This window comes from Pogona vitticeps, chromosome 1, assembly GCF_051106095.1.
Source record: "Pogona vitticeps strain Pit_001003342236 chromosome 1, PviZW2.1, whole genome shotgun sequence".
NCBI lineage: Eukaryota > Metazoa > Chordata > Lepidosauria > Squamata > Agamidae > Pogona > Pogona vitticeps.
The window spans coordinates 234,122,833-234,149,682 of NC_135783.1; the positions used below are offsets into that span (position 1 = coordinate 234,122,833).

A 26,850-nucleotide genomic window follows, 5' to 3' on the forward strand; every position below is an offset into this window, starting at 1 on the left:
TTAGCATCATTGTAGTGTAAATAGAACTACAGGAACATGTGGGTGGACTGGCTGAGAGAGAAGAAAAGAGACATAAGCAGAAAGGTTTGGCAGACTTCACCAACATGATTGTTTTACTCTGACTACCCTCCCTGGGAAGGGTTTGTTTTGTTATTGTCACTTCAGCTTGTTTCACATTTGAAATTCAGAAAAGGAAAAACATTGTTTTGTGCCCTGGAGTTTCTTTCAGGCTGTTTTTAACCTCACAATTTGATGTTAGAAAGTTTCACTGGGCTCCTTGCATCCCCATACATTGCTAGCAGTCACCTGAATTATGGAGGTAGAATTTAAAAAAAAAAGACCAGTGTGAGAAAGGAGACTGATTCAGCCATTAATCAATATTCTCTCCATGACAAAGCATTTTTCTTCAAGAAATCAATTTGTCCTGTGCAGTTTTCACAGTATGGTATTATGCAATGGTTCCAAAAGGATGCATTTGTATATTATTTAAGAATGTTTTAAGATTGCTTTTTATTTTGAAAAAAAGCAGTCGCTAGAAATGATGAAATCATGCTAATGCCATAAGATGATTTAAAAATTCATTAGTGCTTTTGATTAAAGCCATGTTATTTAAAAAACAACAAAACACAGCCTTGTATTGCATTGCAGATATCACCCTGTTCCATGGTATTAAGGGTCCCCTGTGGGGAGAAAGGCGGTATATAAATAATATAATTAAATATTATATTATTATGTAATCAAAACCAGCCTGGTGGGGAGATTGTTGGGCACATCATTTGAAGGAGTGATGTGCTTGAAGGTATGCTTCATTCTGTGTAACAACCAGTCTTGCTACGAGAGGCATCAAAATTGTTTGTGCCCCCTTTGCCAGATGTAGGCTTAACAGACCAAGAACCGTAATACGTATTGGGGAATGCACCCTGGATGCTCTTAAGCGGTACAGTGCTACCTCCAATTTACTGTGGTGATTTGAGAAGCTTCTGTGATTGGCATGAGGGACGTAGGAAGGAAGCCGTGTTCACTTTCACTCTTAACTGCCAGCCATTGCTAACGCAATACCCCGTCCCTCTTGGCTTCAACTTCTAACGACTTGCTCCCTGGAGTCACATTTGGCATTATGTCATAAGTCACAAGGTGCTTTGTTCTCTGCTAATTGGGGACTATCATTCCAGGAAATGGACGAGGGGGGGAGGAATGGGGTAATGTGCCATGAAACTGTGTTCCTCCCCTGTTCCCCTCCTGAGTCCCTGGGGCCTGTGCCGTTTTAGCAGAGGCTTTGAGTTAGAGAGAGAGAGAGAGAGAGAGAGAGAGCAGGCAGGGGAGTCAGGTGGTGTGGAAAATATAAGCAGAGCAAAATATAATCCCTAGTCTTCTGAACCAAATTTCTCCAGGATCAAACTAATTCCTACCTATCTGGCAGGAACAAAGTGAAAACTCTGTCCTGTGTTAGGAAGAGGATGATAACTGATTTGCCCATGCTTGGCTCTCCCTGCTTTACCACTGAAACCAGGACATAGGAGTGTCACCCAGGACTATGTAGTGTTTGCTCGCTCCTTATAGTCCTCCTCCTCCTTCATATTAGTACAGAAATGTTTTATCTTGTTCCCCATCTTGTTTGTCTGTTTTCATGTTCCTGTGGTTTTCTTGCTAATTCTGCAAAGGCAGGGTCAGGGAGGCAGCCTTGGAAGAAAATAATTTATGCCAGTAAGGCTTAATCCTCTACATATGTCAGATTCTCTGGAGCTAGGATGTGGGAGGGAGGCAGGAAGGGATTTTGAATAGAAATGAAGATTACCACGAGAGCTTTTTTTTAGTCAGTTAAATACAGTACCATGTTATTGCAGTGGACGACAAAGCTGTTGGGGATGGGAGTGTCAGCGAGGAAGAGGAAGAGAGTGAGGAAGGTTGAGGAGTATGAGGAAGAGGGAGGGGGATATTTGTCCTAATGGGAGAAGGATCTCATTCTTGCTGAATGTTTGCCAAAGAACATCCGTTGTCTTCATGTTGTGATTGTTTTAATTCTTGAGCCAAGACAACGAGAAAGTACAGTAAACATTCTTAGCAAATGTCTTCACTCTGGTTTGTCCTGCATGGTCCAAGAATATTACCTTAATTGGCACTATACAGATGCCCCCAATTGTCCCTGGTTGGTTGGTGCAGAGGGCATTTGTCTCTGGATATGCTGGGAGGTGTTTGGACAGTACCGCCTGTCCAAACGCATCCAGAACTGCTCCCCCTGTATCTCATTTCCAACACAGAATGCCCTACCTCTTTGCCTGTCTCCTCTGCCCTTTTCTTGCCTTGTTCCCAGTCTCTCTTCCCTTTCTTCTTTGTTTTCTTTGTCCGTGGGGCATGGAGTAGTAGAGACGGACCACCAGAAAATTGTGTATATGGAAGTATCTTTAAATGACACTCACCCCCAAAGTGTGCAGATAAGCATGAAACAGTGCAGCAAAATATGAGCAGAATCTCCACTGAAGCAGAACAGAACAAATATATACCACCACCTGGCAGGAGTGTAGAAACAAGCAAACAAACAAACAAACAAACAAACAAACCAGAAAGTAAGCATTTTTCTGCTCTGACTTGGTAACACTAGTTTCATTCCACCATCATGTGGACATCAGGATGTAGTATTGGGTATCATGGGTGGGAGGAATATTGAACAAATGCTCAGTGTGGACAATTATTGATGTGGGGTAGCTTGCTCTTAAAAAGCTCTGCCAAAATGTCCTTCTGCCTGGAAAACACCACATTTTCCATGTGGTGGAAAAAATTTTCAATTTGTTGTGAAGAGATTGTTCAGGCTTGATTTGATCTAGGACCCACTTGTTCATCTTTCTGGCAGTCTAGGATATCCACAAAGCAGTCCCTGGAGCACCATATTTCAAATGAATCAATTTTGTTCCTGTCTGCTTTCTTTACTGTCTAGCTTTCACTCCCATACATTGATATTGGAAATGTGATAGTGTGGATGGTCTTGTTCTTGGTCTACAGTGACACATCCTTACCTTTAATGATCTTTTCTAGTTCCTTTATTGCTGTCCTTCTGAGTCTCAGCCTTCTTCTAATTTATCGGCCGTAGTCTCCATTTGTATTGCTGATTGAACCAAGGTATACAAAATCTCTAACTATTTCGATTGTTTCATTGTCAATGCTGAAGTTGTGTAGTTCTTCTGTAGTCATGATTTTGGTTTTCTTAATGTTCAGGTGCAGTCTTTCTTTGGCACTTTCTTCTTTCACTTTCACTTGAAGTAGTTTCAAGTCATTGTTGCTTTCTGCCAGTAAAATGATGTCATCTGCATAGCTTAATTATTGACGTTTCTCCCGTCAGTTTTCACTCCTTCATCTGAATCTAGTTTGGCTTCTTGTATAATATGTTTGGGACGTGGGTGGCACTGCAGGTTAAACCGCTGAAGCCTCTGTGCTGCAAGATCAGAAGACCAGCAGTCGTAAGATCGAATCCATGCGACAGAGTGAGCTCCCATCACTTGTCCCAGCTCCCGCCAACCTAGCAATTCGAAAGCATGTAAAATGCAAAAATATGAGTAGATAAATAGGTAACACCTCGGTGGGAAGGTAAATGGTGTTCCATGTCTAGTCACGCTGGCCACGTGACCATGGAGGATTGTCTGCGGACAAACACTAGCTCTATGGGTTGGAAACGGAGATGAGCACCGCCGCCTAGAATCGGACACGACTGGACAAAATTGTCAAGGGGAACCTTTACCTAATTTACTATGATATGTTCTGTATACAGATCGAACAGATAAGGGGATAAAAATGCACTCTTTTATGATATCTTTGCCTGTAGGGAACCATTCTGTCTCTCCATATTCTGTTCTTACAGTAGCTTCTGGTCCACACTAAAAATTACGCATCAGAACCATTAAGTGCTGGGTCACACCCATTACAGTACTTTCAAAACAATCCATAGTTTCTTATGAACTATGCAGTCAAAGCCTTTACAGTACTATAGTCTATAAGCATAGACTGATCTTCTGCAATTCTTTAGTGTGCTCCAGTTCACCCGTAGATATTTGCAGTTTGATCTCGAGTACCCCTTTCTTTTCAAAAACCAGCTTGAATTTCAGGCATTCCTCCTTCCGTATAAAAGTTTTGTTGCAACACATTGAGCATCAGTTTGCTTGCATGGGAAATGAAAGCAATGAATAGTCTTATAGTCACCACAGTCTTTAGTTTCCCCTTTCTTGAGAATTGAAATGTATATTTTTTTAGTCTGTGGGCTAATATTCTAGTATTAAAGGTGCAACTTCATAAATATATCTCCAAATTATACAGGTTTGTGCAGACAACATCCTTCTACTGATCCTGAAATTAATGTTCTATCTATTGTGGAGCTGGATGACATATAAGGCCAGTCTGAGATGCTAACCATGTTTGGTTGGCAGGAGTGAAATCCATTAAAAGAACAAGTTGCTGCATTTATTAATAATTCTTGTGAGAAAGACATTGTAGCAATATAAGAATCTGTCTTATACTGATCACACAGAGTTACATCATTAATTTCTTCATTAGAAGTCTTAGACAGGGTGATATCCCCAGAGTCATCCTAGATTTATATTTTCCTCAAATCAAGGAGATAGCATAACACATGGATTTTTTTAAATCATCTATTCAAAATGCCTTAACAAATGAGGAATACAATCTTGTTTGTCCCCAACATTCAGTACCAATTTCACTTGCCCAGTTTGAGGAATTAGTTAATCTGCAGGCATTGCAGCATTTTGAAAATCGGTAAAGACATTTTCTCTTCCATGGATAACTCGAAGTGGCCAGTGGTGTTTTATGAAGATTATATTACCAAATGTACTCTACATATTTTGCCATTCTTATAATCAGGTATCTTTAAGTTTCAGGATAGTGTTGGCTAATAGTAACGAACCTTCAGCAAGTTGTTCATTTCAATTGAGGATCTCCTCATCCATAGTAAATGAAGTTTCATAATATTTTTACATCTAGCTGAATATGTTGAAATAATTCTTGTCATGCAGTGCTACTCTTAGGGGTGTGTAGAGTTAAAACGTGTTTTGTTTTGGTTGTTGTGGGTTTTTCGGGCTCTTTGGCCATGTTCTGAATGTTGTTCTTCCTAACGTTTTGCCAGTCTCTGTAGCTGGTATCTTCAGAGGACAGCATCTTCAGAGGACCAGAGCACAGAGTGCTGTCCTCTGAAGATGCTGGCCACAGAGACTGGCGAAATATTAGGAAGAACAACCTTCAGAACACGGCCAAAGAGCCTGAAAAACCCACAACAACCATTAGATCCCAGCCATGAAAGCCTTCATGAATACATTGTTTTCTTTTGTTTTCTGATTCTTTTGTGGGGTTCTTTGATTTTTGTACATATTTTTCTTTGCACCTCTTTTGGGTCATTCTGTTTCCATTTTCCCCATTAGTGTTTTCTGGCACTTGTCCAAAACCAGCCCATTTAAAAAAGCAGAGACAAGGCAACAGAGTATTAGTCTACTCCTATGGCAGGGATGTGGTGGCGCTGCGGGCTAAACCGCAGAAGCCTGTGCTGCAGGGTCAGAAGACCAAGCAGTCGTAAGATCGAATCCATGCAACAGAGTGAGTGCCCATCGCTTGTCCCAGCTCCCGCCAACCTAGCAGTTCGAAAGCATTCAAATGCAAGTAGATAAATAGGGACCACCTCGGTGGGAAGGTAACAGCGTTCCGTGTCTAAGTCACACTGGCCATGTGACCACGGAAGATTGTCTTCGGACAAACGCTGGCTCTATGGCTTGGAAACGGGGATGAGCACCGCTCCCTAGAGTTGAACACGACTGGACAAAAATTGTCAAGGGGAACCTTTACCTTTACCTATGGCAGGCATCAGTACAACCAATAACCACGACGGAACAAAACAGTTAACAATAAAAACACCACCAATATATGCATCTTTAATAGAATAAATGCACAGTAAATTAAAAAAAACAATTAAAAAAGTCAGAGAAAACACCACATGTATATCACACAGGGCAAAGAACAAAATAAAACACAACCAGACATACATAGCCCTTTCTCCCAAAAACCAATAAAGCAAGCAAAGGGGGAAAATATATAATCAAAGCCGTCACCGCCCCAGCATCTAGCACTTGATGCTCTGGTATGGACTTGATTGGGTAGTGGGATTTTCTTTTGCATAAACATGGATCAAATTGTGCTTTTAATCTGTTTTATTAACAAGTGGTACTTCCCCTCGCCTCTTCCTCTAATACTGTCTTCATGCCATTGCTGCTCTGTGTTGAGCCATCTCTGTTTCCTGCCAAATTTTCTCCTTTTTTTCTCTTTCTCTCCTGCCAGATGATGTTGTAACCTTTGATCACACAAGAAATGCTTCATTGCTGGTACCTGCAGTCTTTCCTGGAGAGAGCAGTGGAGCAGAAATAATTAAAGCATGAACAAAACAAAGCATCTCAGAAGAAGCCCCCTAGGCTGGGTGAGGACCAGGTGAGATAGTCGGCTGGTGATGGCAGATAATTAAAAAAAGCAAAAACACCACAAGCACAAACCATGCCTATTGGACACAGTCTATGTTACAACTCAGACTAGTTGCAAATTATTACTGCAGCCCACTATTCCTATTTATTACTATTACTGCAGCAGTTTGTGATTCCTATGTAATTTCTTGAATCATACTTTAATACCTATGTGCAGATACAAGATATATGCATGGAGAGGTACATAGTTGCCATAGCTCAGTGGGTTGGAGTGCCTGGCTGCCAAGCTCAGCTGTTCACTGCACATAATAGTAAGCCAAAATTTCTAGTTTGCTCTGAATGACGTCTAGACCATTCAGACCTCCCTTTATCTAAGCAGGTAAAACAAGCCAGAAAGTGATAGCTTATTCTGACATCTGAAACTGGAATGTGATTTCTTGCTCTCAAACAAGACAGCAATAACAAAGTCAGGTTTAATGTGGGTCTGATTTGTTTGGGAATAGCCAGGAATCCTGGCTTATCATGTGAAATCATTAGCTGTTCTCTCTTTCAATTATATCTTCCTTACAGGACAAGGCTGTATGGTCCTCAAAACAGTACAAATGCAAGAACAGGTGATACCTTTATTGGACCATTAAGAAAATAAAACAAAAACAAAAAAAATCGAGCTTTCAATGATAATTCATCTTCCTCAGGCTGTATGGAGACCCAAGTTCTCGTGGGTAGCTCCAAAATTTTATATTTTTATTAAAGTCCCAAAATTTTTGTGGCTGCTGAGGGAGGCCAGGTGTCGCTTCTTAGATTGAGATAGTGGCAGTCTGCAAGACATTTGTGGGGGAAGGGTGTGGTTTCAGTCCCCTCTTCAGTCAATGGTTTGGAATTTATAACCCAGCTCTCTAACCAAAAGGTGGCCAGTACTCTGCCCCCCCCTTCTTTCACCCCTTTCCACCTCCTTTTTTTCTGAACTGTGTATGATACCACAGAATGGGCAGTCAGGGCACCAAATGAAGACCAACATGAGTCCCTGATAGAGATGGGGGTATTTGTATTCGTATACAATACAGACTCGTGGAACCAGAGGAGCAGTACTGAATGCTGAAGAAAGCCTCAACCAGGTAAAATGGTGGATTTGGCTTTAATTTGGCTGAAATTGGCTGTTCCTGGTGGATTAACTAAATTCTTAACCCCCACTCTGATGGAGGCTTGCCATGCTTCTGTTATCCTACTTGTTTTCCCTAGCCAAATAGAAATTGTGGCCATTAAACCTTTGGGACTTTTAATATAAACATATAGTTTTGGAGCTACCCGCGAGAACTTGATGCACAGCCTGAGGAAGATGAAGTATCATCAATCGCTTGCTTTATTTTTTGTTTTATTTTCTTAATGGTCCATTCAGAGTATCACCTGTTTCTGCACTTCCTTACAGGGGTGTTTAAATGATAGAAAAAAGTAACTCCCTGTTTGCATAATAATTTGATGACGGAAATATAGATATAAAGTTTATTGTTTCTCCCTTTCTGATCTGTTGAAGTGGTTGTTGGGAATTGGTTCGGGCCTGCCACCATTTATTTTAAAGGGACAAGCCTCAACTGAAGCATTCGTGCTATATTCAGAATTGAGGAACAGTATATGTATTTTATGCTTCTGAATGTCTGTAGCTGGACACAACATACTGCAGAAGAATATACTTTCTGACCTGTGCCAAGATTTTCCTTATCAGTTATAAAAAAAATATGCCACTAAACTCAATGAATATTATTGAAGACACACATTATGTGCACACCTCTCAAGTTTTGTATGGGCTGCTATGAGTGTCAGATTGTAAAGTTCTTAGTATCATCCTCTAGGAGGTTTTTCCAGTGCATGTTAATGGTCACCAGTACGGTAAGTGTCGGCCCCCAATTTGAGTACTTTTTTGAATAATAACTTCCAGATTATTCAAGGCAGCATGCCACTACCCATGCTGATGGGGAGGGTTTGCTGGGAGTTACAGTCCAAAAAGGTAACTTTTCAATCAATCCTTGAACCTATGTGCCATAGATCTGACTTTGTCAAAGCATATAGAAGGGTGAGTGGTAGAAAGGACAGTTGCATTCCATTCACTGCCTACACCCGCCAGCCCCACTTCTTACTCTTTCCATCATTACTGAGGTCACTGGCATGGATGGAACCAAAGCCTACTCATTCCAAAGTTGGTTCTGCATAAGAGGGACGGAAGGCGTGCTTTTCTTCCTCTGTTTCTTCAGGCTAGATGATTTCCTCCTTTTTGCTTTTAACATGGGTTCTGGGGACAGAAGCCCTCCCTCTTCCTTGCAACCTGGAATTTCTTACAAAAAAAGCAAAAGGGAGGGGTTGTTCTTCTTCCTGCGACTAGTCCTGGGGACACATACTTCCGGGGATGGTAGACAGGTAGTTTCCCCTCCAATTGCAACATGTTGTTTTTCATGAGAGTAAACAGAAACCATTCACTAGATGATAGAGACTTAAAAGGTGTACAGTACTCAGAAACTCAGCAGACTGAAACCTGCTCCATCTCTCTCTCTGACCCACTCCCTTAAGAATCAAGCTTGTTTCCATAGGTGTGGCTTCGGGTCTCTCTTGTTGTGGATGTCAGACACTGGAGATTGTCATGATTTGCCAGTTTCACATTGATTCAGCAAAGGGTAGCAAAGCAAGACATCAAGCCCCATGTTGTCTGCCTTGACTGACAGAAGCTTTGAAAACTGTTTCCCGGTCTTCCTCCTTGGGACTCTTCTAAGTCAGGTTATCTGGGAAGAAGCTGAGACACCATATACTGTAAGCTATTGTTTCAGCTACACTGAAATAGATGGTGAGCCTGCTTTTCTGGTGAAAGGCGACAATGCTAGTTGCAACAACTGTTGTGAACCACAAGGCTTAAGTGGAGCCCCTTTTTTTCTTCATGGGAATAGGAAGGCAGCCATATGAGTCTGGTTCTCGAGACGTTGTTGGACCAAATAAGGGTTATGGTCCAAAAATATCACAAAGCCCCGTGCTCCCTACCTCTGTTTTTGTGTAGTCTGGAGTTTACCTCTCTCTAAGGATGCTTCCAGACACAGTCACCCTGCTTCGTTCATGGAATTTTAGAGGGGGACTAGAGATCACCAACTTCAGTAGGTAACTCTGTAAGTCTCCCATGTTTTCCTACAGCTTCTTGAGCTTTCAAAACTCCTTACAAACAGTTTAGGAGGAAAAGATTGAATAGCTCCTGAATGTCTTTTGTTTGGTAGCTCTAGGAGCTGTCTGTCAGGAAACACGCTTAGTTTCTTCTTCTCCCCTCCTCCCCCTTGCTATGGTGGCCCCCTAACTGAACAGCTGCAATTCAGTTTAATTCCTTGTAAGGCGTAGGTGCATTGACAAACTTGAATCAGTTTTAGAATACTTTAACTTCAGTGACCCCCTTGCCTCCAAGACTCCACAGAGATATTAGGGAGAAGAAGTTATGTTTAAAAGAAGTACTTATATTAACATTAAATACAAGAAATGTTGTTATGTACCATCAAGTCACCTCCCATGGACAACAACCCTACGAATGAGCAATCTCCAAAATGCTTGGTCCTCAAGAGCCCGGCTCAGGTCTTGAAAACTCAACCCTGTAGCTTCCTTTAGGGAGTTAGTCCATCTCACCTTTGGCCTTCCTCTTTTCCTGCTGCCTTCCACCTTTCCCAGCATTATTGTCTTCTTCAGAGAATCGTGCCTTCTCAGGATGTGCCCAAATTAGGACAGCTTCAGTTTTCAATATAAGATTATTGCAATTTTAAATATAAGAAAACTTATGTTTCAAATTGCAATCGATGAAGACATTAACATTAAATGTAGACATGGTCTAGAGGGGCGGGGTAAAAATCAAATAAATAAATAAATAAATAAATAAATAAATAAATAAAATATTTATTACAACAACAGGGTGTTAAAAACATAAATCATTAGAACAAGTTGAATCATATTTGAAACACCCGTTTAGTATATTTTTAGTATATAAAATATACTTTTTTAAAAAAATATAAAACACCATTTTCAGTGGGACTGAAAATTCTGTGTTAGGAGCTCCCCCCTCGTGCACCTTCCAGCAATGTATAAGACACAGGGCCCTCTGAGAAGAGGTAATGGCTGCTAATCTGGTCTAAACCTATAGGGATATACTCTGAGTATGCCATCTTCTGTTGCACCTGCCAGTCACCATTCAGCTCATCATCATACCCACACATTTTTGTTCATACAGAAAGTAATAGCATTTGAGATATGCTGGATTACCAGAGAAAGGCTTCTGGACAAGTGTCAATAGCTGTCATTTCTTGTGCTTGTTTGGAGACAGTTTCAATTATACTTTCCAGAATGTTCACTCAGGTCTATTTAGATTTGAACTAGCAATCCCGTATCTGCAAGTGCAGGCTGGAGGTAAGATTCACCTTGGTGTTGTGATCATTGGCTGGACATCTGATTCTTCCATGGTCTGTCCCTGAGTGTTGTGTGTCTTCTTCTTTTTTCTTTTTCTTTGACTTTGCAGGCTTCCTCTCTCTCTCTCTGTGGATCCCAGTGATGATTCTGGAGATGTAGCTGTTCTTTAATGTGAGTACCTGGAGAGCGGAGCCCTGCTGTCTGTGGCTCGGATTTCTGGAAACCGTCTGAGCAGCCTGGCGGCAACCCCCTTCATCATCTCACCCTCTTTCTTCTTAAAACATCCATCCTTTCACGCTTCCGTGTCAATTTGCTATGACATACATCAGTGTTGATGAGAGACAGGAGCACTGTCGGGTCATTCTGAGCTGCCGAAATAATCAGCTGTACTCAAAACATGGCTTAAAGGACTGCTTGGTTGGCAGCATGCATCCACTAAAGAACTCAGACACTCGCGTTTTTACCAGAGACTTTAACCCAGTGAGCAAAGCAGAGACCACTGTAAGGGCACATCTGTATCGGAGTGTGGAGAATCTCCACTGGGCCACAGGGGCTGATTCATGTTGTCACCCCTGCTGTGGGAACATAGACAATGAACTTGTTTTCCATTACAAAGGCACCAGACATTGGTCCATGGAAGGTTCGCCCTCCTCCAGTTCACCTGAATGTTGCCAGTGTTTCCCCTTTCCACCAGAGCAAATGCCACCACCAGCACGGGACGTAGCTCTTCCTCCTAGTGCCAAAGTGCCTCCGTGGCTTTTCCCCTCCATAGACCGAGACGCCAGAAAGAACCTGAAGGAAAAACTTAGAATCCACAGTACGAAAACTACGGCGATTTGCAAGCCTCTCAGACCTCAGGCTTCCTTGAATGACCTGGTTGCGAGAGAGTGTTCAGAATGTCGGGCATGTCAGCAACATAAGAACGGTTGTTCAGTGAACTGCTGCACCATGTTTGCGCAGCGTGCTAGCCTCATTCACGGTCCATGGATGGCACTTGGAAGGCATCGACCATGCTTCTCTAGTCAGCTGACCAACCCAGAAGACATCAAACAAGAAGCCCAAAGAAGGTTGCAGATCAAGAGGCAGAACAGCTCACCCAACCTGACCCTTCACTGTTCCAGTGACAGCCAGCAGATGGTCAAATCCCGAACTGCCGGATCTTTAAAGGCACACGAGGGGGAAGGCTACACCAGAAGGACTTTGGAACAGAACAGAAAAGGAGACTGCAAAGAGAGGCTCTACATTCCCACTTTTGAAGAGTTCAAGAGGATGAGAAACCAAGGGACATGTTCTGCAAATGGAAGCAAGGAAACAGCAAAAGCAGTGGAGGAGAGGCCACAGAACTTAGAAGGAAAAAGAAACCAGAACCTTTGTTCAGCTACCCAAAGGGATTTTGCCAAAGAATTGGTTTCAACCGTTGATGATTATGATGAAGTGTTTCATGAAAATGCCCCGAGTGTTTCTGGATTTGTGGGTTATCAAGATAGTTCATCCACCTGGGACAGGAGTTTCTGCCTGATGAACATACCTGTGACTAGGGACAGGAATGACGAGGTGTCAAATTCTGATATGATCCCAGTGGCCATTTGTTCTAGTCCAGTTCCAAGATCACCACTGCAATCTGCTGCTGTTGCTGGGGAGGAAGGAGAGAAGACCTTGGGTGAAGCGGAGAAACAAGAACTGGATGCAAGACAACTAAGTGAAGTCCTTCAACATGCTGGCCAGTCCCTTGCGCCCGAAACCCAGTCTTCTTGCTGCCCATTGCTACTGGAAGTGACAGATATATCCAGTTATGGAGCTAAGCTACAGAAGATGAAAGATGAATTTATAGGTTCTGCATTGGACATCATTAAGAAGAGGTAAAAAATTATGTTAGAATTCCTGGGAACAACTTCAGTTGAAGGATACAAATGTAGTTACAGAGTAAGATGGCATGAGCAAGTTCTAGTATTTTCTCTTTGAATTACCGTATTTTTCGCTCCATAAGTCGCACCTTTCCAGAAGACGCACCAACTTTTTAGGAGAAGAAAACAGGAAAATATAATCTGTTTTCTTCGCTCCATAAGACGCACAGACTTTCCACTCCCTTGTTTTGTGGGGAAAAAGTGTCTTATGGTGCGAAAAATATGGTAGTGTGCTGTAGAATGGAAGTAGCTTTGCCTTTATTTCCATAGAAACTCCCACTTTGGGCAAGTTGCACTTTCAGAAGCATGGAAAATTTCTTCCTCTGAGGCATTAAAACGTTATAAACAAAGATGTTATGGAGGGGCCCTGTGAATTTATACCAGAGAACAATGCATTGTTTCTGGTTTGGAAGGATGGACTATGGATGAGTCTTGACTAACTTGTGTCAGAAGCGTATTTATGAAACTTGTTTCTTGTAGGCACTCAGTGGTTGTGTTTGGATATACAGTAATGCTAAATTGTGGTTTACAGCCAAAATAAGGAACGTTTGTCTCTCCAGATGTTTTAGACTAAAACTCCTTTAATTCCTTATTATTGGCCATATGGGTCGAGTCTTTTGGGAGTTCAAGTCTAAAATATCTGTGGGCCCAAAATTTCCCTCCTCCTAGTTTTACTATCATGAAAGGAACCTTTTCATGATCTTCTACCCCTTCAACATGGTTCTGATCAGAAGCTTTTGCTTCCATCTTAGATTAACTGAACTTCACTATGCTCTTTGAATTCTTAATGTAGTTGATCTATTAAACTGTGCTGGTGGCGGAGGAGTTGGATGGTAGCTTGTGTGCATGTGGGGAAGTTAGATTGATTCTTGTGATGCAAAACCATGGTTCAGCATTATAACCAAAGCAGTTGGAATAGCTCCTCGTGTTCATTTGTTGTTGTTGTTGTTGTACACGTTTCTCAGTAGACTGAAAAGGAAACATCTATGGCCATTCTCAGAGAGAAGAAATATGCTTAGTGGAGATGACAGAAAACATCACAGAGTTTTCAGAATATCGAAGCTTCTGGTCACTCAGAAACATCTTTTGAAAAGTCAGGACCAGTGTTTCCAAAAGGACAGGTTCATGTCATCATCAGTGTATTTAGAAGCCTATCAGGCTGCTAGATTTCAATAGTACCCATCTGAAGCCATTTATGGCACAGATCTGGTTGGTGGAAAGGATGATTCCTTTTGAGAGAATTGTACTATGATCTTGTGTGTGTGTCGTCAGAAGTAATCCCATTGAGTTCAGTGGGGCTCACTCCCCAGCTGAGTGTGTACTGAATTACATCCTAAATTCTGTTGTTGGGGGTAAGATGATAGAAGCAGAATATTCACTATTGTCATGTTTTTGAGGTCATACTTGAGTGACTATCCTTATTTGTTTATTTAAAAGGCTGATACCTTGCCTTGTCAACACATGTAACATCGGTGTGTAACACTGCAAGGCATCTTACAGTATAAAAGGTAAAGCAAAATAGAAACACAGCTAAGAGGAAGAACAAGAAAAGCATCAAAGTGGCAGAAAATATGGTGAAAACCAGCAGGTAAGGCTATCAGCGCCATCAAGGCCCAAAGGTGATAAAATGTTTGTTCAGTATTGAGCACCATTAAAGGCAGCTGACAACCCATAATCAGAGGGCAGAGAAGTTCAGCCTTGTGCTTGAAAAATAACAAAATTGGAGGCGCTGTCATTTCAAAGCAAATGGTGACCAACCCGGGAGTGATGAGGTATCATTCTTGCTCCAATTACTAATGCCGTGCCCTTTTGTGTTTTGTGACTGCAATTCCCTGAATTCTCTAAGAATTCCAGGAACTGATGCTGGTAAACCCAAATTAGCACACCTGTAGGTTTTATCCCTCTAAGGCTTTAAGTTTTTCCCCCCTCACACCAGGCAAATTTTTCCTTGTTGATTTGTAAAAAAAAGAAAGCTGCCCTGGTCTTCTTGGGAATCATGGTCTCACTGCCCATTAAGTTTTATAGAGGGCACCTGCAATTACAACTTCCAGGAAACACTGTGTCAGCTTTCTCTTTCTTTCTTTCTTTCTTTCTTTCTTTCTTTCTTTCTTTCTTTCTTTCTTTCTTTCTTTCTTTCTTTCTTTCTTTCTTTCTTTCTTTCTTTCTCTCTCTCTCTCTCTCTCTCTTTCTTTCTTTCTTAAATCTACAACAGAAAGTTGATGATGCAGGGAGACCCCCCCCTCCTTCTCTGTTACAGACAATGCCCCCCTGCTCTGCTAACCTTCTCCCTGCCCCTTTAGAGCAAGCCACAGGTTCTGCAAGATGCAGAACTAACACCCGTTGAAGGATCTCATTTTCTTATCTCCATGTCATCCTTTTGAGGGGATTACCTTTGAGCCTTCCTTTTCTTTCCAGGCTCAGATTGCTTGCCTACAGATCCTCTAGGAATTCATTCAGCAAACCCATAAAGATACATTCCCCCCAAATGTCAAACATCTTTGACTTTGAGTGACCTTGAATTTAGCTTGCAAGGCTAAGTGGCTTCTCTTTTGCTGAGATAAAACCAAGCCAGGGTTTGCTTGAAATGCAGCCCTGGTTTCCCTGCTCCTGTGCTGCTGGGAGTGTGTGTCTCATATTGGGGATTAAGATTTTCAGGTCAGCAGCTGTGTTGTCACCAAGGAAATATAGAGAGGGAATATTATTCTCAGGATCCCATTTTGTCCCTTGGTGAGAGCAGAAATAATTCTGGGGTTGGTGTTTATTTAAGTAACATGCAGGATGGAGGCTGCTTGAAATTATGCCCATGTGGCAGTGGTTCTGTGGGTAAGATTGGACCAAGATATTCTTTTTACTTTACTATTATTGGACTTTTACCCCGCCCCCCCTCCCAGACAAAATCTACTCGGGGCAGCTTACATGAGTGATAAAACACAGGTAATAAAACAGAACAATAAACATACATAATAAAACCCTACCAAACTTTTTATATATACAGTACATTGCCAAGATGGAGTAATAAAGAAACAGAAAATAAGTTAATTGACTGGAGGGAAGGCCTGCCTAAAGAGCCAGGTTTTTAAATGGCTTTTGAAAACGCCCAGTGAGGGAGCCAGACAAATTTCCGTAGGGAGGGTATCCCATAGCCGAGGGGCCACTACCAAGAAGGCCCGGTTTCTTGTTCTTTCCTTCCGGGCCTCTCTCGGCATTAGGCCCCTCAGCCATCCCTGCTGGCTTTGTCGGGTGATTCGGGTAGACCTACGTGGGAGAAGAAGATCTGCCAAGTATCGAGATCCCAAACCGTTTAGGGCTTTGTATGTGGTGGCGCTGTGGGCTAAACCGCAGAAGCCTGTGCTGCAGGGTCAGAAGACCAAGCAGTCGTAAGATGGAATCCACGCGGCGGAGTGAGCGCCCGTCGCTTGTCCCAGCTCCTGCCAACCTAGCGGTTCGAAAGCATGCAAATGCAAGTAGATAAATAGGGACCACCTCGGTGGGAAGGTAACAGCGTTCCGTGTCTAAGTCACACTGGCCATGTGACCACGGAAGATTGTCTTCGGACAAAACGCTGTCTCTATGGCTTGGAAATGGGGATGAGCACCGCCCCCTAGAGTCAAACACGACTGGACAAAAATTGTCAAGGGGAACCTTTACCTTTACCTTATGTCATCATTAGCACTTTGAAATCAATGCGGAAACGAATGGGCAACCAGTGCAAAGCAGCCAGAGTGGGGGAGATATGCTGATATTTTCTCGCCCCACTGAGAAGCCTGGCTGCCGCATTTTGCACCATTTGAAGTTTCTGCATCAGTCTCAAAGGCAACCCCACGTAGAGTGCATTACAATGGTCTAGTCTCGAGATTACGAGCACATGGACAAGAGTAGTGACAGCCCCCCCATCAAGGTATGGTCGCAGCTGGGCAATCCACCATAGATGAAAATAGGCGGAACGGGCCATGAACGCCACTGGGTTTCCATGGTAAGCGCCGGGTCCAGATGTATCCCCAAGCTGCGAACCTCGCTCTTTGCGGTGAGGGTTGTCCCCCCCAAAAGAAAGGGAGTCACCCAGACCGCTGATGGGGGGACCACCCACCCTCAAGACCTCCATATTCTGCCACATAAACTGGACAATAAAATGACAGACTCTCATTCCACATTCAGGAACCATGCAGGATGATAGTTGAGTCTTACCAGTGGGGTCATGCCTCAGAACAGCAAGCTGGCCTGGGGCTGAATTGTATGTTACAGATGATCTGTCATTAGAAGGGTGAACTGCTAAGTGCTGGTTGTGTTGTGATTGTCACAGCAGATGTGTTTCTCACTGCCTGGTGTTTGCCGATTAGCAGGCTTTGTTTTGTGTTCGGTCTTCAAGACCAATCTTTGTTTGCAAGTCTGATTTCACAAAAGCAAAGATCTCCTGAATTGTGTTTTGATAAATTATTGTGGTTCCAGCTGTACTGATGGCTTATTTTGAACATTACAAGTTTGGCCCACAGGTATATCCAGTGGGTCACCATGTTAGTCTCTTCCTGCGAAACTACAAAGAGAATCTTGAATTTTATTTGGCTTAAGCTTTTATGGACTGCTGCCATCTTTACTGTATTAGATATAAAAGGATTCTTCAGCATGCATCTAGTGAAGTGCAGGATAGAGTGCACAGTACCAGCTTTGCCCTATTCCAGTACCTCACTTCTGTTAATATACCACAGGCAACGTCTGCCTACCGAGAAAGACACCTCACCCTGCTCATTGATACAGTTGGCTCTGGAACAGCATCCAGGTGGATACAGTTTCAATTCATTCATTCATTTAGGTAAATCAGGCCTCAAAGAGAGTTTTCTGGGTGTGTTTTTTTCTTGATTCTAGCAATATTGAGAAATTCTGCAGAGTTAGAATTATGCACAGTAGATCTGTGCTTTGTTTTTAATTTCCTAACAGCCCACTGGTGTTTATATAATTGATATGTAAGCACCTTAATATTTTAATATTCAGCCGCCATGTTACCGTCATGGAAAAATCTAAAGCCATTAATGAATTGCTTAATGTTTTGGGCTCAAGCAAAACAAAGCATGATTGAAAAGGGATAGAGATTTGCTACCTGTTTTCCTCTTTGGAATATAAATTGTGTTTACAGGCTATCTAAGCTAGCTTTCCCTGAAACTAATGCCATCCCAGATGCATTATTCTTCCACTGCCATCATAACTGGTTGCATATTATGGGAATTCTAGTCCAGCATGACTAGAGCTGAGCTGGCAGCTCTAAACAATCTCATTATGGAACCTGGGCAGTCTTAAGCAGCATCTTGGTAAATGGACAAGAGCATGGGACTTAAAACCCATGAGGAAAAGATGAGCATCTTAGAGGATGATGTTTACAGACAGGGGAGTCCCAAGATTAAGGTTTTTTTTTTTCTTTTTTACGATACCCATTAAAATAATGCGAATAAAAGGCTTTCTCTCTCTCTCTCACACACACACACACACACACACACACACACACACACACACACACACACACACACACACACACACACACACACACACACACACACAAACGCCTCCAGAACAATGCCTTGTTTAGTGACACAGAAGTAACTGGAAGCTGGAGCTTCCTTAGGCAGTTAAAGGTAGAATTAGATGGGGTGAAGCATGGGTACAGTTTTGTTCACAGAAGCCATTCTTTGGACTGCATTCCTCCTAAAACTGAAAATAGTTGCAGCGTTCAAAAGCAATCAGCCTACTGAAAACCTGAGGCACTTCTATTTTGCTATATTCTATATCTTCTCCTATGACTCCAGGCCAGCTTTTAACCCGACCACTTCTGTCAGGAACCGCAGAGTGTTCTTATCCAAAAGTCACCAGTCATATTTTGATTCTTTGCCATCCTGTCACATTCTGTTACCTGACAGAAGAAAACAGCAGGCAATGGAAAAATGGGAATCCTGCAATAGCAAATAATAAAGATAAATATGATGGTAACCATAAATATGGAAATATGTGTATGTGCATTTGCAGACAAAGGAAGATGGTCAAGGAAAGTTACTGGTAGCTTCCAATAATAAATGATTTGCCCATCATATAAATCAGGTATGGGGAATGTGTGACCCTTCAGATACTGCTGTACTACATCTCCCACTGTTGTTCACAATTTGCTGTGCGGGCAAGAGCTTCTGAGAGTTTCAGAACAACAAGATCCCTGATCCTATGTCACATTCTGTCTCTTGACCATTAATTCACAATTTGCTAGAACAAGGCTATGTAGGGAACCTGTAGGCTTCTGGATGTCATTGGACTCAACTTCCAATCAGCACAAGTCAACATTTTCATTAATTAGTAGTGATGAGAGTTGGAATCCAACAAAATCTGGAAGTCCACAACCACCACCCCCATGCTACCAGACTGCATAGTATTACACATCAGAAATATTGTACCATCCTTTTAGTGAAATAGAGCCTTTGAGTTGTCTGATCACATACTGTCATCAACTCCAACCTGAATTTCCTCCCCAGAAGGCAGGATTATCTCTGCATCAACTCTTTACTGATCAATCCAAATCCCAGTGTACCACCAGCTGAGAGCTAGTGAGGGAGTCACGTGGCCTTTTGCTGTCTGCAGATCCGATAATGCCAAATAGTACAGGGAACTGAGCCAAGGCACATGGAGAATGCATATGTATATATTCTCCAAGGTCACAAACTGATCAGAGTTTGAACAGTTACTCTGGTATTTTTTTTAACATGTAATCTGTGGTTCCTTTGCATATATTTTAAGATTACACCTTTGGCGTGTTACTTCAGCAAGGACTTTGAAATACAGTTTCAGCCAAAGTGTGCAACAAACTAACGGACGAACTAGCACAGCTTCATAAGTAGGCGGCTTCAGCTTATTTGCTACCAGCTATTTAGCTCGTGGGATATTTGTATATTGTATGCTTCGGCCCCCAAATGTGGATGAATGACATTGCCCTGACTGTCAGAGATTAATGGAAGTCAAATAGCAGCTGTTAAGCTATAGGAATAACTGTTAACCTATGACAATATCCAGTGCCACAGTCAATCTTAAATCATTATATTTCAACTTAAAGACTGCATAGTGTGGGGACTAGAGATTGGGGTATTCGTATATGAATACAAATACCCCCGCACAGGTGGACATAACGAGGGTCTGGCCCCATGGGGCCGGGCGGTCCACTCACCATGCTGCTGCTGCTGCGACCTCCGCAGAGCCTTCCAATGGCTCCGGAGATTGTGTTCGGCGAGCCACTCTTCGACTCTAGCAGAGAGGTTTGTCGTCCCGCCTCCTGCCAGGAGTGGCGAGCCGAACGTGATCTCTGGAGCCATTGAAAGGCTCTGCGGAGGTCATGGCAGCAGCAGAACGGTGAGTGGACCGTCCGGCTCCATGGGGCCAGACCCTTCTTATGCCCACCTGTGCAGGGTTTTTGTTGTTGTTTAGTCGTTAAGTCATGTCCAACTCTTCATGCAGGGGTATTCCTATAGAAATACAAATACCCCCATCTCTAGTGGGGACATGTATATTCATATGTGATCTTTCTCCTGCTCTCTTGTCTCTTTTCAATATATATTACTAGGTAGGAGAGAATGAGTTTGAAAGAGTTTCACGGGCTACCATTTTGTTTCCAGGTGGTTTTGGACTCTAGAGCCCCAAACAAACTGGGAACAGCTGACCCTGTATGACCCTGTCCAGCAACTGAGAGCCTAGTGAAATGCCCTCGTCAGGAGTTTAGTTTTTTGTTTGATTCAGTGCTGCCTCTTCAATTCCAGACAGTTGGTTATAATTTCTATGTGAGCTGTGCTATATACGGCTTTAAATTGTTTAAAAAACTGTATAGACATATTAAAGCTGAATAAGTAATGTATTTTGATATGCATTATATAGTATCATTCCCTTTCTCTTGTGTCTTGAAGAATTACAGAATTTTTAGTATTCTTTCATTTCTCTGACTGAAATCTATTGATAGTTGCATAAGATTGATGTAACTTGCTGTTTTTAATGTTGTTAATTTTAGCTAATGAACAAGATGCCAGGGCATATCTTTCTTGAGCAGTCAGGCACATGACCAAGCGTATGACTGAGATGTGCCCTCACACCTTCACCATGAGCTGCAATTAGCCACAGCAAGTTTTCACAAACGTTAGACAAGCAACAAAACAAATCCGGCCACTGTGCCATGAATTAGTGAATCCTCCACCATTCTAGAAATTCAGACTGTCCTTCAAATCAACAAATAAATTTTTGATGCTTTACGAAATAGTGTTGGTAATAACTGAATTAAAAATCCCTGATACAATGAAGAGGGTCTCACATGTAGGTTATTAAAGTGACCTGTGTTTTTTGGTGGAGGAACTGAATGGAGGACAACCATCCAGAGTGGTACATGCCCTTCAATACCCATTTTTTTGGGAACCCAACCAGGAATTTTTTGGCTCATGCCTTGCTGGTGGGCTTCCCAGAGGAATCCAACTGGCTAACTTGTGAACAAAATGCTGGAGAGATCAATCTTTGGTCTGGCCCGCTGCAGTACCTCTCACAGTCTTAAGAAAACACTCCTGATTCAGTTTTCTCCTATGATTTGCAATAACTTTTTCCAATCAAAAGTCCTTTCGTGTGGGAGGCCCTTTCTTGGGGGCCACTGCCTCAACCTCGTGTAAAAAATGAGCAAAGCATACATTTCTTGTGCTGTTAACATACAGAAAGGTTCTTAAATTCCTGTTATCATTCAGGAATGTATGAAATGTATATTGAATTCCTGGAATGTACGAAATACATGCTAAGTACGATTGCTGTTATTATTGCAACCACTGCTAGACTTATGGGAAGTAGCTACTTGGTTTTGCCTTCTTGGGCCTGCATATCCTGTTTCCTCATCATTTATGGCTGCAAATGAACAATTCAAAGAGAGGGCCAGTACAATTTAGTGGTAGAGTTTTGGACTAGGATTCGAGAGACTGGTTCAAATCCTTGTTCGGCCATGGAAATTCATAGGATGACAGGGCACTGGCAAAACCATTCCTCTGATATCTAAGATATCTCAGAAATCTCACAAGGGCCACCATAAGTCGGAATCACATAATAATTATGGGAGTCTCTTCTTGTATTTGTGGCTATTAAGAGAAAGTTGTCTCTTGTCCGACTACAATATCTAAGAGGAGTGAAAAGAATTTTTAAAGTGCAGTTCAAATACTACTTTTATACAGAATTTTGAAGGGGGCCAACGTTTAAATGTAGCAATGAATTTCCATAAGAGTACAGTATAGCAACTGGAGCTGGATGGAATATTGGGTGGCATGTTCAGAACAAAAGAAAGCAGCGTTATTGATTTTACAAGAATCAAGAACAATGTGTGGAGCAAAGATTTGTGCTTGGAATGTACTGTATATGTAATCTGTCACGTACATCAGCTGTATCTTCATGAGGGAAGTGATTTCCTCTCTGCTGCTGGAGTTAGCGCTCGAGTGCTGATTGAGCATATTAATGGAAATGTCTTCCATTCCTTGTAGTTGCACTGCCGAAACTGACCATGAGCCTTCCTCCAAAGGATCATGTGAACGTAAGAAGTCCGACCTCACATTTGCGGAGGAATGCCCTCAGTCCACGGTGAGTTGCTTGGCTTCAGGCACGAAGGACTTTTAGGAATGTTTTTGCTTTAATACATTTGTGCCCCATGTGTCCTTTAAAGCGCTCGAGGGACATGGTATTCCTCCCCATTTTTATTCCTTATAATGACCATGTGAGGCCGTGTAGGCTAAAAAATAATGTTTGGACTGAGTTGTCATCATACTGAGTGGAGATTTGAACTTCATTCAGCATCCTAAATATAAGATGATTCAGCTTCCTGTTGCATCTCTCAAAGGCTCTGCATTCCTGGCTCAAGGTCTTGTTTCCATCTCCTTTTCTTATTTCACTGTTCCAAATCTTCCTGCTTCTGGTTGGAAGTAAAAAAAAACCCAACAACTTAAAATGGATAAAAACATCTGAGGCATATCCATAATGAGGCCGTAATCTAGAGAAAGAGACCGACACTGCAGGTCTATTCAGAAGTTACCCACTGAGTTTTATAGGGTTAACTCCCAGGTAAATGAAGGGGGACGTGGTGGGGCTGTGGGCTAAACTGCAAAAGCCTGTGCTGCAGGGTCAGAAGACCAGCAGTTGTAAGATTGAATCCACGCAACGGAGTGAGCGCCCGTCGCTTTGTCCCAGCTCCTCGCCAACCTAGCAGTTCGAAAGCATGTAAATGTGAGTAGATAAATAGGTACCACCTCGGTGGGAAGGTAAAATGGTGTTTCCTAGTCCCGCTGGCCACGTGACAACGGAAACTGTCTTTGGACAAGCGCTGGCTCTACGGCTTGAAAGCACTGCCCCCTAAAGTCGGACACGATTCAAGGGGAACCTTTACCTTTAAATGAATATAGGATTTCAATTTGAAAGTGGAAGAATTCGTGGTCTCTAACTGGTTCTGTTGATTTCAGCAGGACTTAAAATCACAACTAATGTTTGCAGGATTTCATCTACCAGTTTCAAGTTAGTTTTCAAATTAGTTTGAAACTAGCATGGTTTTCATGGCTTCCCTCAATGGGAGCATTGTAGTCTTTAGCCATGTGACTAGTTTGGGAGTTCTCTGATAACAATCTATAAGTTCTTCACAAAAATACATTTTCCTTGGTTTGTTGTTTGGGAGACCTAACAGTTGAACAAGTCTGAAAGCAGAGATGTGTCATTCAGCATGGAGACACTGGGAGGGATAAGGTGGAGAGGAAATTCCCACTTCACCCTGGATCAAGCGTGTCTTGACTGGAATATAGTCACTGTTTTGTTTGCCTATGTGTGATACCATTTCTCAGAGACAGTGTCACTGCTTGTTGGGGAGGAAAAATGTTTTCCTCTTATTTCCTGTTTAATCTAGAAATGCCGCTTTTGCACATCCACACTGATGTTCACACTTCACTATATTTGATGGTTCGTTCTGCTACTTCTACCTCTTACTTCCACCCAGGAAACAAAAATGGCATGCCCCTTCCTGTTCTCTTACTCTTTGTAGAATCTCTCCATATGGTATCATACTTTCCTACAAACAGCCTCACATAGAGTTTGCAAAAATGTTCCCCCACCAAAAAAAAACCCAGGTCCTATCTTGTCTAGTGCTAAGGGTCAAATTAGACAATGCACATACCAGGGCAGTGTGCCAGTGATGTGTTTCTGCAGAGCTCTGTGCCTGAGCAGACAGCCTTGGAAGCCAAGCCTGTGACCAGAGCAGGGTATTTTGCACTATATTAATCTCCTGGGACCAACTGGGTAAGTATGTCCTGCTTCTAAAAATGTGCTGGCTGTAGCACTTAGTCTGACCCATAATTGCCTGTGGCTGTTTGCCAAAAAGGAACCATACAATAAATGTCAGATGGAAAAGAAAGGACAAATAAGTTGGTAGCTGGTGCAGAGTATGGGTGGTTGGGGGATTACGTCCTGGGTCTAAATGCACCCACAATCACTCCTGGAACCCCAGCATCTCAAAAAAAAAACTTTTAAGCTCAATATGTACCTCACATCCTCAATGGTAGGTAGAGGGTATTGTGTTGTGTGGTCCATGGGCCACAGGAAACCCCCAGAACAATTTTTGCAACCTCCAGACCCCTCCCCTGTACTGATTTTTGAGAAAAAAATCTGGTGTCTTGGCCCTGCTTGATGTGCAGTTCAGCAAGGATGAGCTGGACCCCTAGCCCAGCCTGGCACAGAGGAGGAACTGCCAAATCCGTTGGACTTTAGGCTCTTGAGAGTCTAGAGGGTTGAACTCCTGGAAGAAGACGGCACTGTGCCTGAGACAGAAGAGGCAGCTGGGTCACCTTTAACTCCCTGAGAACATCACAGGACAAAGATATGACCTGACTAGAAAACTCTAGACAAAGTGCTCAGTTTGCGGAGAAATACGGCCCAGGAGGCCACATGAAGAGGAGGGGGTGGTTTTCTTGAGGGAAAGCTAATTCCTCCCAGCAAGATCAGCAGATCAAAGCGTGTAGCTGAGTTTCTTTCCTAACTGGAAAAAGGCCTGTGCGTAATGATCTGGACCAGTTTGACTATGTCTCTTGGACTCCCCTTATTTCTTTTGGTGACTACTGGGCTGGCTTGACTTTGGATTGTTCTTTAACCCTGGCTTTGGATCTTCTGCATCTTATTTAACAGACCTCTGTTAGGCCCCGTTCATTAATCTCCTGGGACCAACCGGGGAGCAGGAGGACTGCCCAAGACAAACAGACAGACAAACCAACCAACCAACCAGTGATGCCATCTGCTGCAAAACAAGTTGGCATCATGTGTTCCTGCTGGTTTCCTAGTTTCCCTGCAGATACTTTATGTTTATTCTTACTTGTTTCCAGTTCATGGTCAAAGGTTGTTTTCAGCATTTATTTTTTTTAATGGAAAATTGTATTTCTTTACCTTAATTCGGTTAAGGAAGCTTTAACCCAATTCCATGCAGGTTTATTGATAACTGGAAACCAGGAAATATTTAGTGCAGGCAAAGATGTCTCAGTCCAGTCAATTAAAGTTTTTTAAAGATTCTAATTTTAAATAATACCAAGAAATGTTCAAAACAGCACTTGACTGTTAAAAAAGATGTAAACAATTAGGACTAAACATAAAATGCCTTAGATAACCTAGCCATACTGCCATTTTTAAAGCAGCAGATCAGGAGAGAGGCAATCCTTCAGCTGATGGTCAAATGGGAATTTGGCCCTTGGCCAGGCTGAGATTTCCCATACCTAATCCAGGGGCTGAGGGAGGCAAATGGCTGCATACAGGAGTGGGTGCCGCCCTTTAAGATGTGGGATGATATGTGGATCTCTGAAAGTTGCCCACTTCCAGTTCAGAGCATTGTCACAATCAGCCAGAGATATCTGAATATCCCATAATTTGCTCTGTCAAACCTTGCCTCCGTGTTTGCTCTTTTTTTGCCTTCCAGAGCTCAAATCCCAACTGCCGCAGATCCAGTTCCGACATCTCCTACGAAACATCAGACTGCACCAAAGCTCAGCGGGAGTGTCGGTTAAGGCCCCATTTCAGCGATCCGATGCCGACGGATGCTGTGAAGAGGAAACAGCTGGAACTGAAGATAGCCGCCGCCGCACGGCAGCATGCCCAGAAGCGTCGACAAGAGAGAGACCCCAGTACGTCCCCTGCTCTTGATGTCGTTTGTGTGGGTCTTGTCAGTCTCTGTTCTGAGTCTGTTGTAACCTTGGGTTAAACTTTGTCTCTCAGACAAGGCTAACCTTTATCCTTCCGACATTCCCATTCAAGCAGCCGTGGAAGGGGCTCTGTGGCCTACAGCAATTGCTTGTAGTAGCATCTGCCCCACAACTTAGAAGAAATATCTTTTCGAAACAATACCTCCTGCAAAGAAAAGTGAATGAGCAGCAGAGACAAATATTCAGAAAAGAGGAAATTTGGAGCCACGGCAGTGGCTTTGAGTGTTAGGCTAGGCTCCATTCTAGTGATCTGTCCCTACCTAGTAGTCTATCCCTTTGTCTTTATGAATGACATTACAAAAAGATAGGTGGAATGTGCAACACTGGTTCTGTGAATGCAGACAGTCAATAGAACCAAAGATCACTGGGTTCCCTCTAAGAACATGGAGAGACTGGGCTGCTATCAATGAAATGGAGAATAAGTGAATTTCTTAACCATTTAAAGAAAAGTTGGTGAAGGGAAGGTCAGCTTTTCTTAGCTTTACAGAAGATGGCAGTGGTTGGTTTTATGCCTAAAATAAACCAGAGCTTGGAAACAATGTGTGAGTGTTAACACATTAATGTTAAAATCTTTACTTCCCCTGGGGAAGAAAGAAATGGATCCACCTAAAATTCTAAAAATAATGTTTGGAAAGTAATATCAAAGTGCTTCAAAATATTATTTGGAGAATATTAAATGCATTAATTTCCTTCTTGTGTTCAAGGCAGAAGCTACAATTTTAGTGTTAACATGTCAGTGCTATCACATTATTTCCGAGCTCAGGGAGTGGGGAGGCTTTACAGAAGCCTTTCTTGGTTGCTTACGGGAATGATGCCCCATCA

General features: G+C 42.5%; 1 protein-coding gene and 1 long non-coding RNA gene across 5 annotated transcripts in view; one reads left to right on the forward strand and one right to left on the reverse strand.

Annotated features, from left to right (window-relative positions):
- The window catches only part of LOC110085671 (intersectin-2), a 110,818-nt gene that overhangs the window by 70,576 nt on the left and 13,392 nt on the right, over positions 1-26,850 (forward strand). The window contains exons 2-5 of one of the 4 annotated variants that reach the window (XM_078377325.1): positions 6,325-6,471; positions 10,987-12,736; positions 22,294-22,390; positions 25,746-25,950. In XM_078377325.1, the coding sequence (XP_078233451.1) occupies positions 11,193-12,736; positions 22,294-22,390; positions 25,746-25,950 (1,846 nt within the window). In that variant the 5' untranslated portion in view covers positions 6,325-6,471; positions 10,987-11,192. Of the gene's footprint in view, positions 1-5,874; positions 6,472-7,483; positions 7,577-10,986; positions 12,737-22,293; positions 22,391-25,745; positions 25,951-26,850 lie in introns of those variants that run through there. The other 3 variants (XM_072985234.2, XM_072985236.2, XM_078377381.1) reach the window with 3 other exon arrangements.
- On the reverse strand, positions 4,021-6,877 carry LOC144583539 (uncharacterized). Its single transcript, XR_013537371.1, has 2 exons — positions 5,842-6,877; positions 4,021-5,490 (listed from the first exon to the last, which is right to left on the reverse strand). It is a non-coding gene; the product is annotated as an uncharacterized LOC144583539 (long non-coding RNA).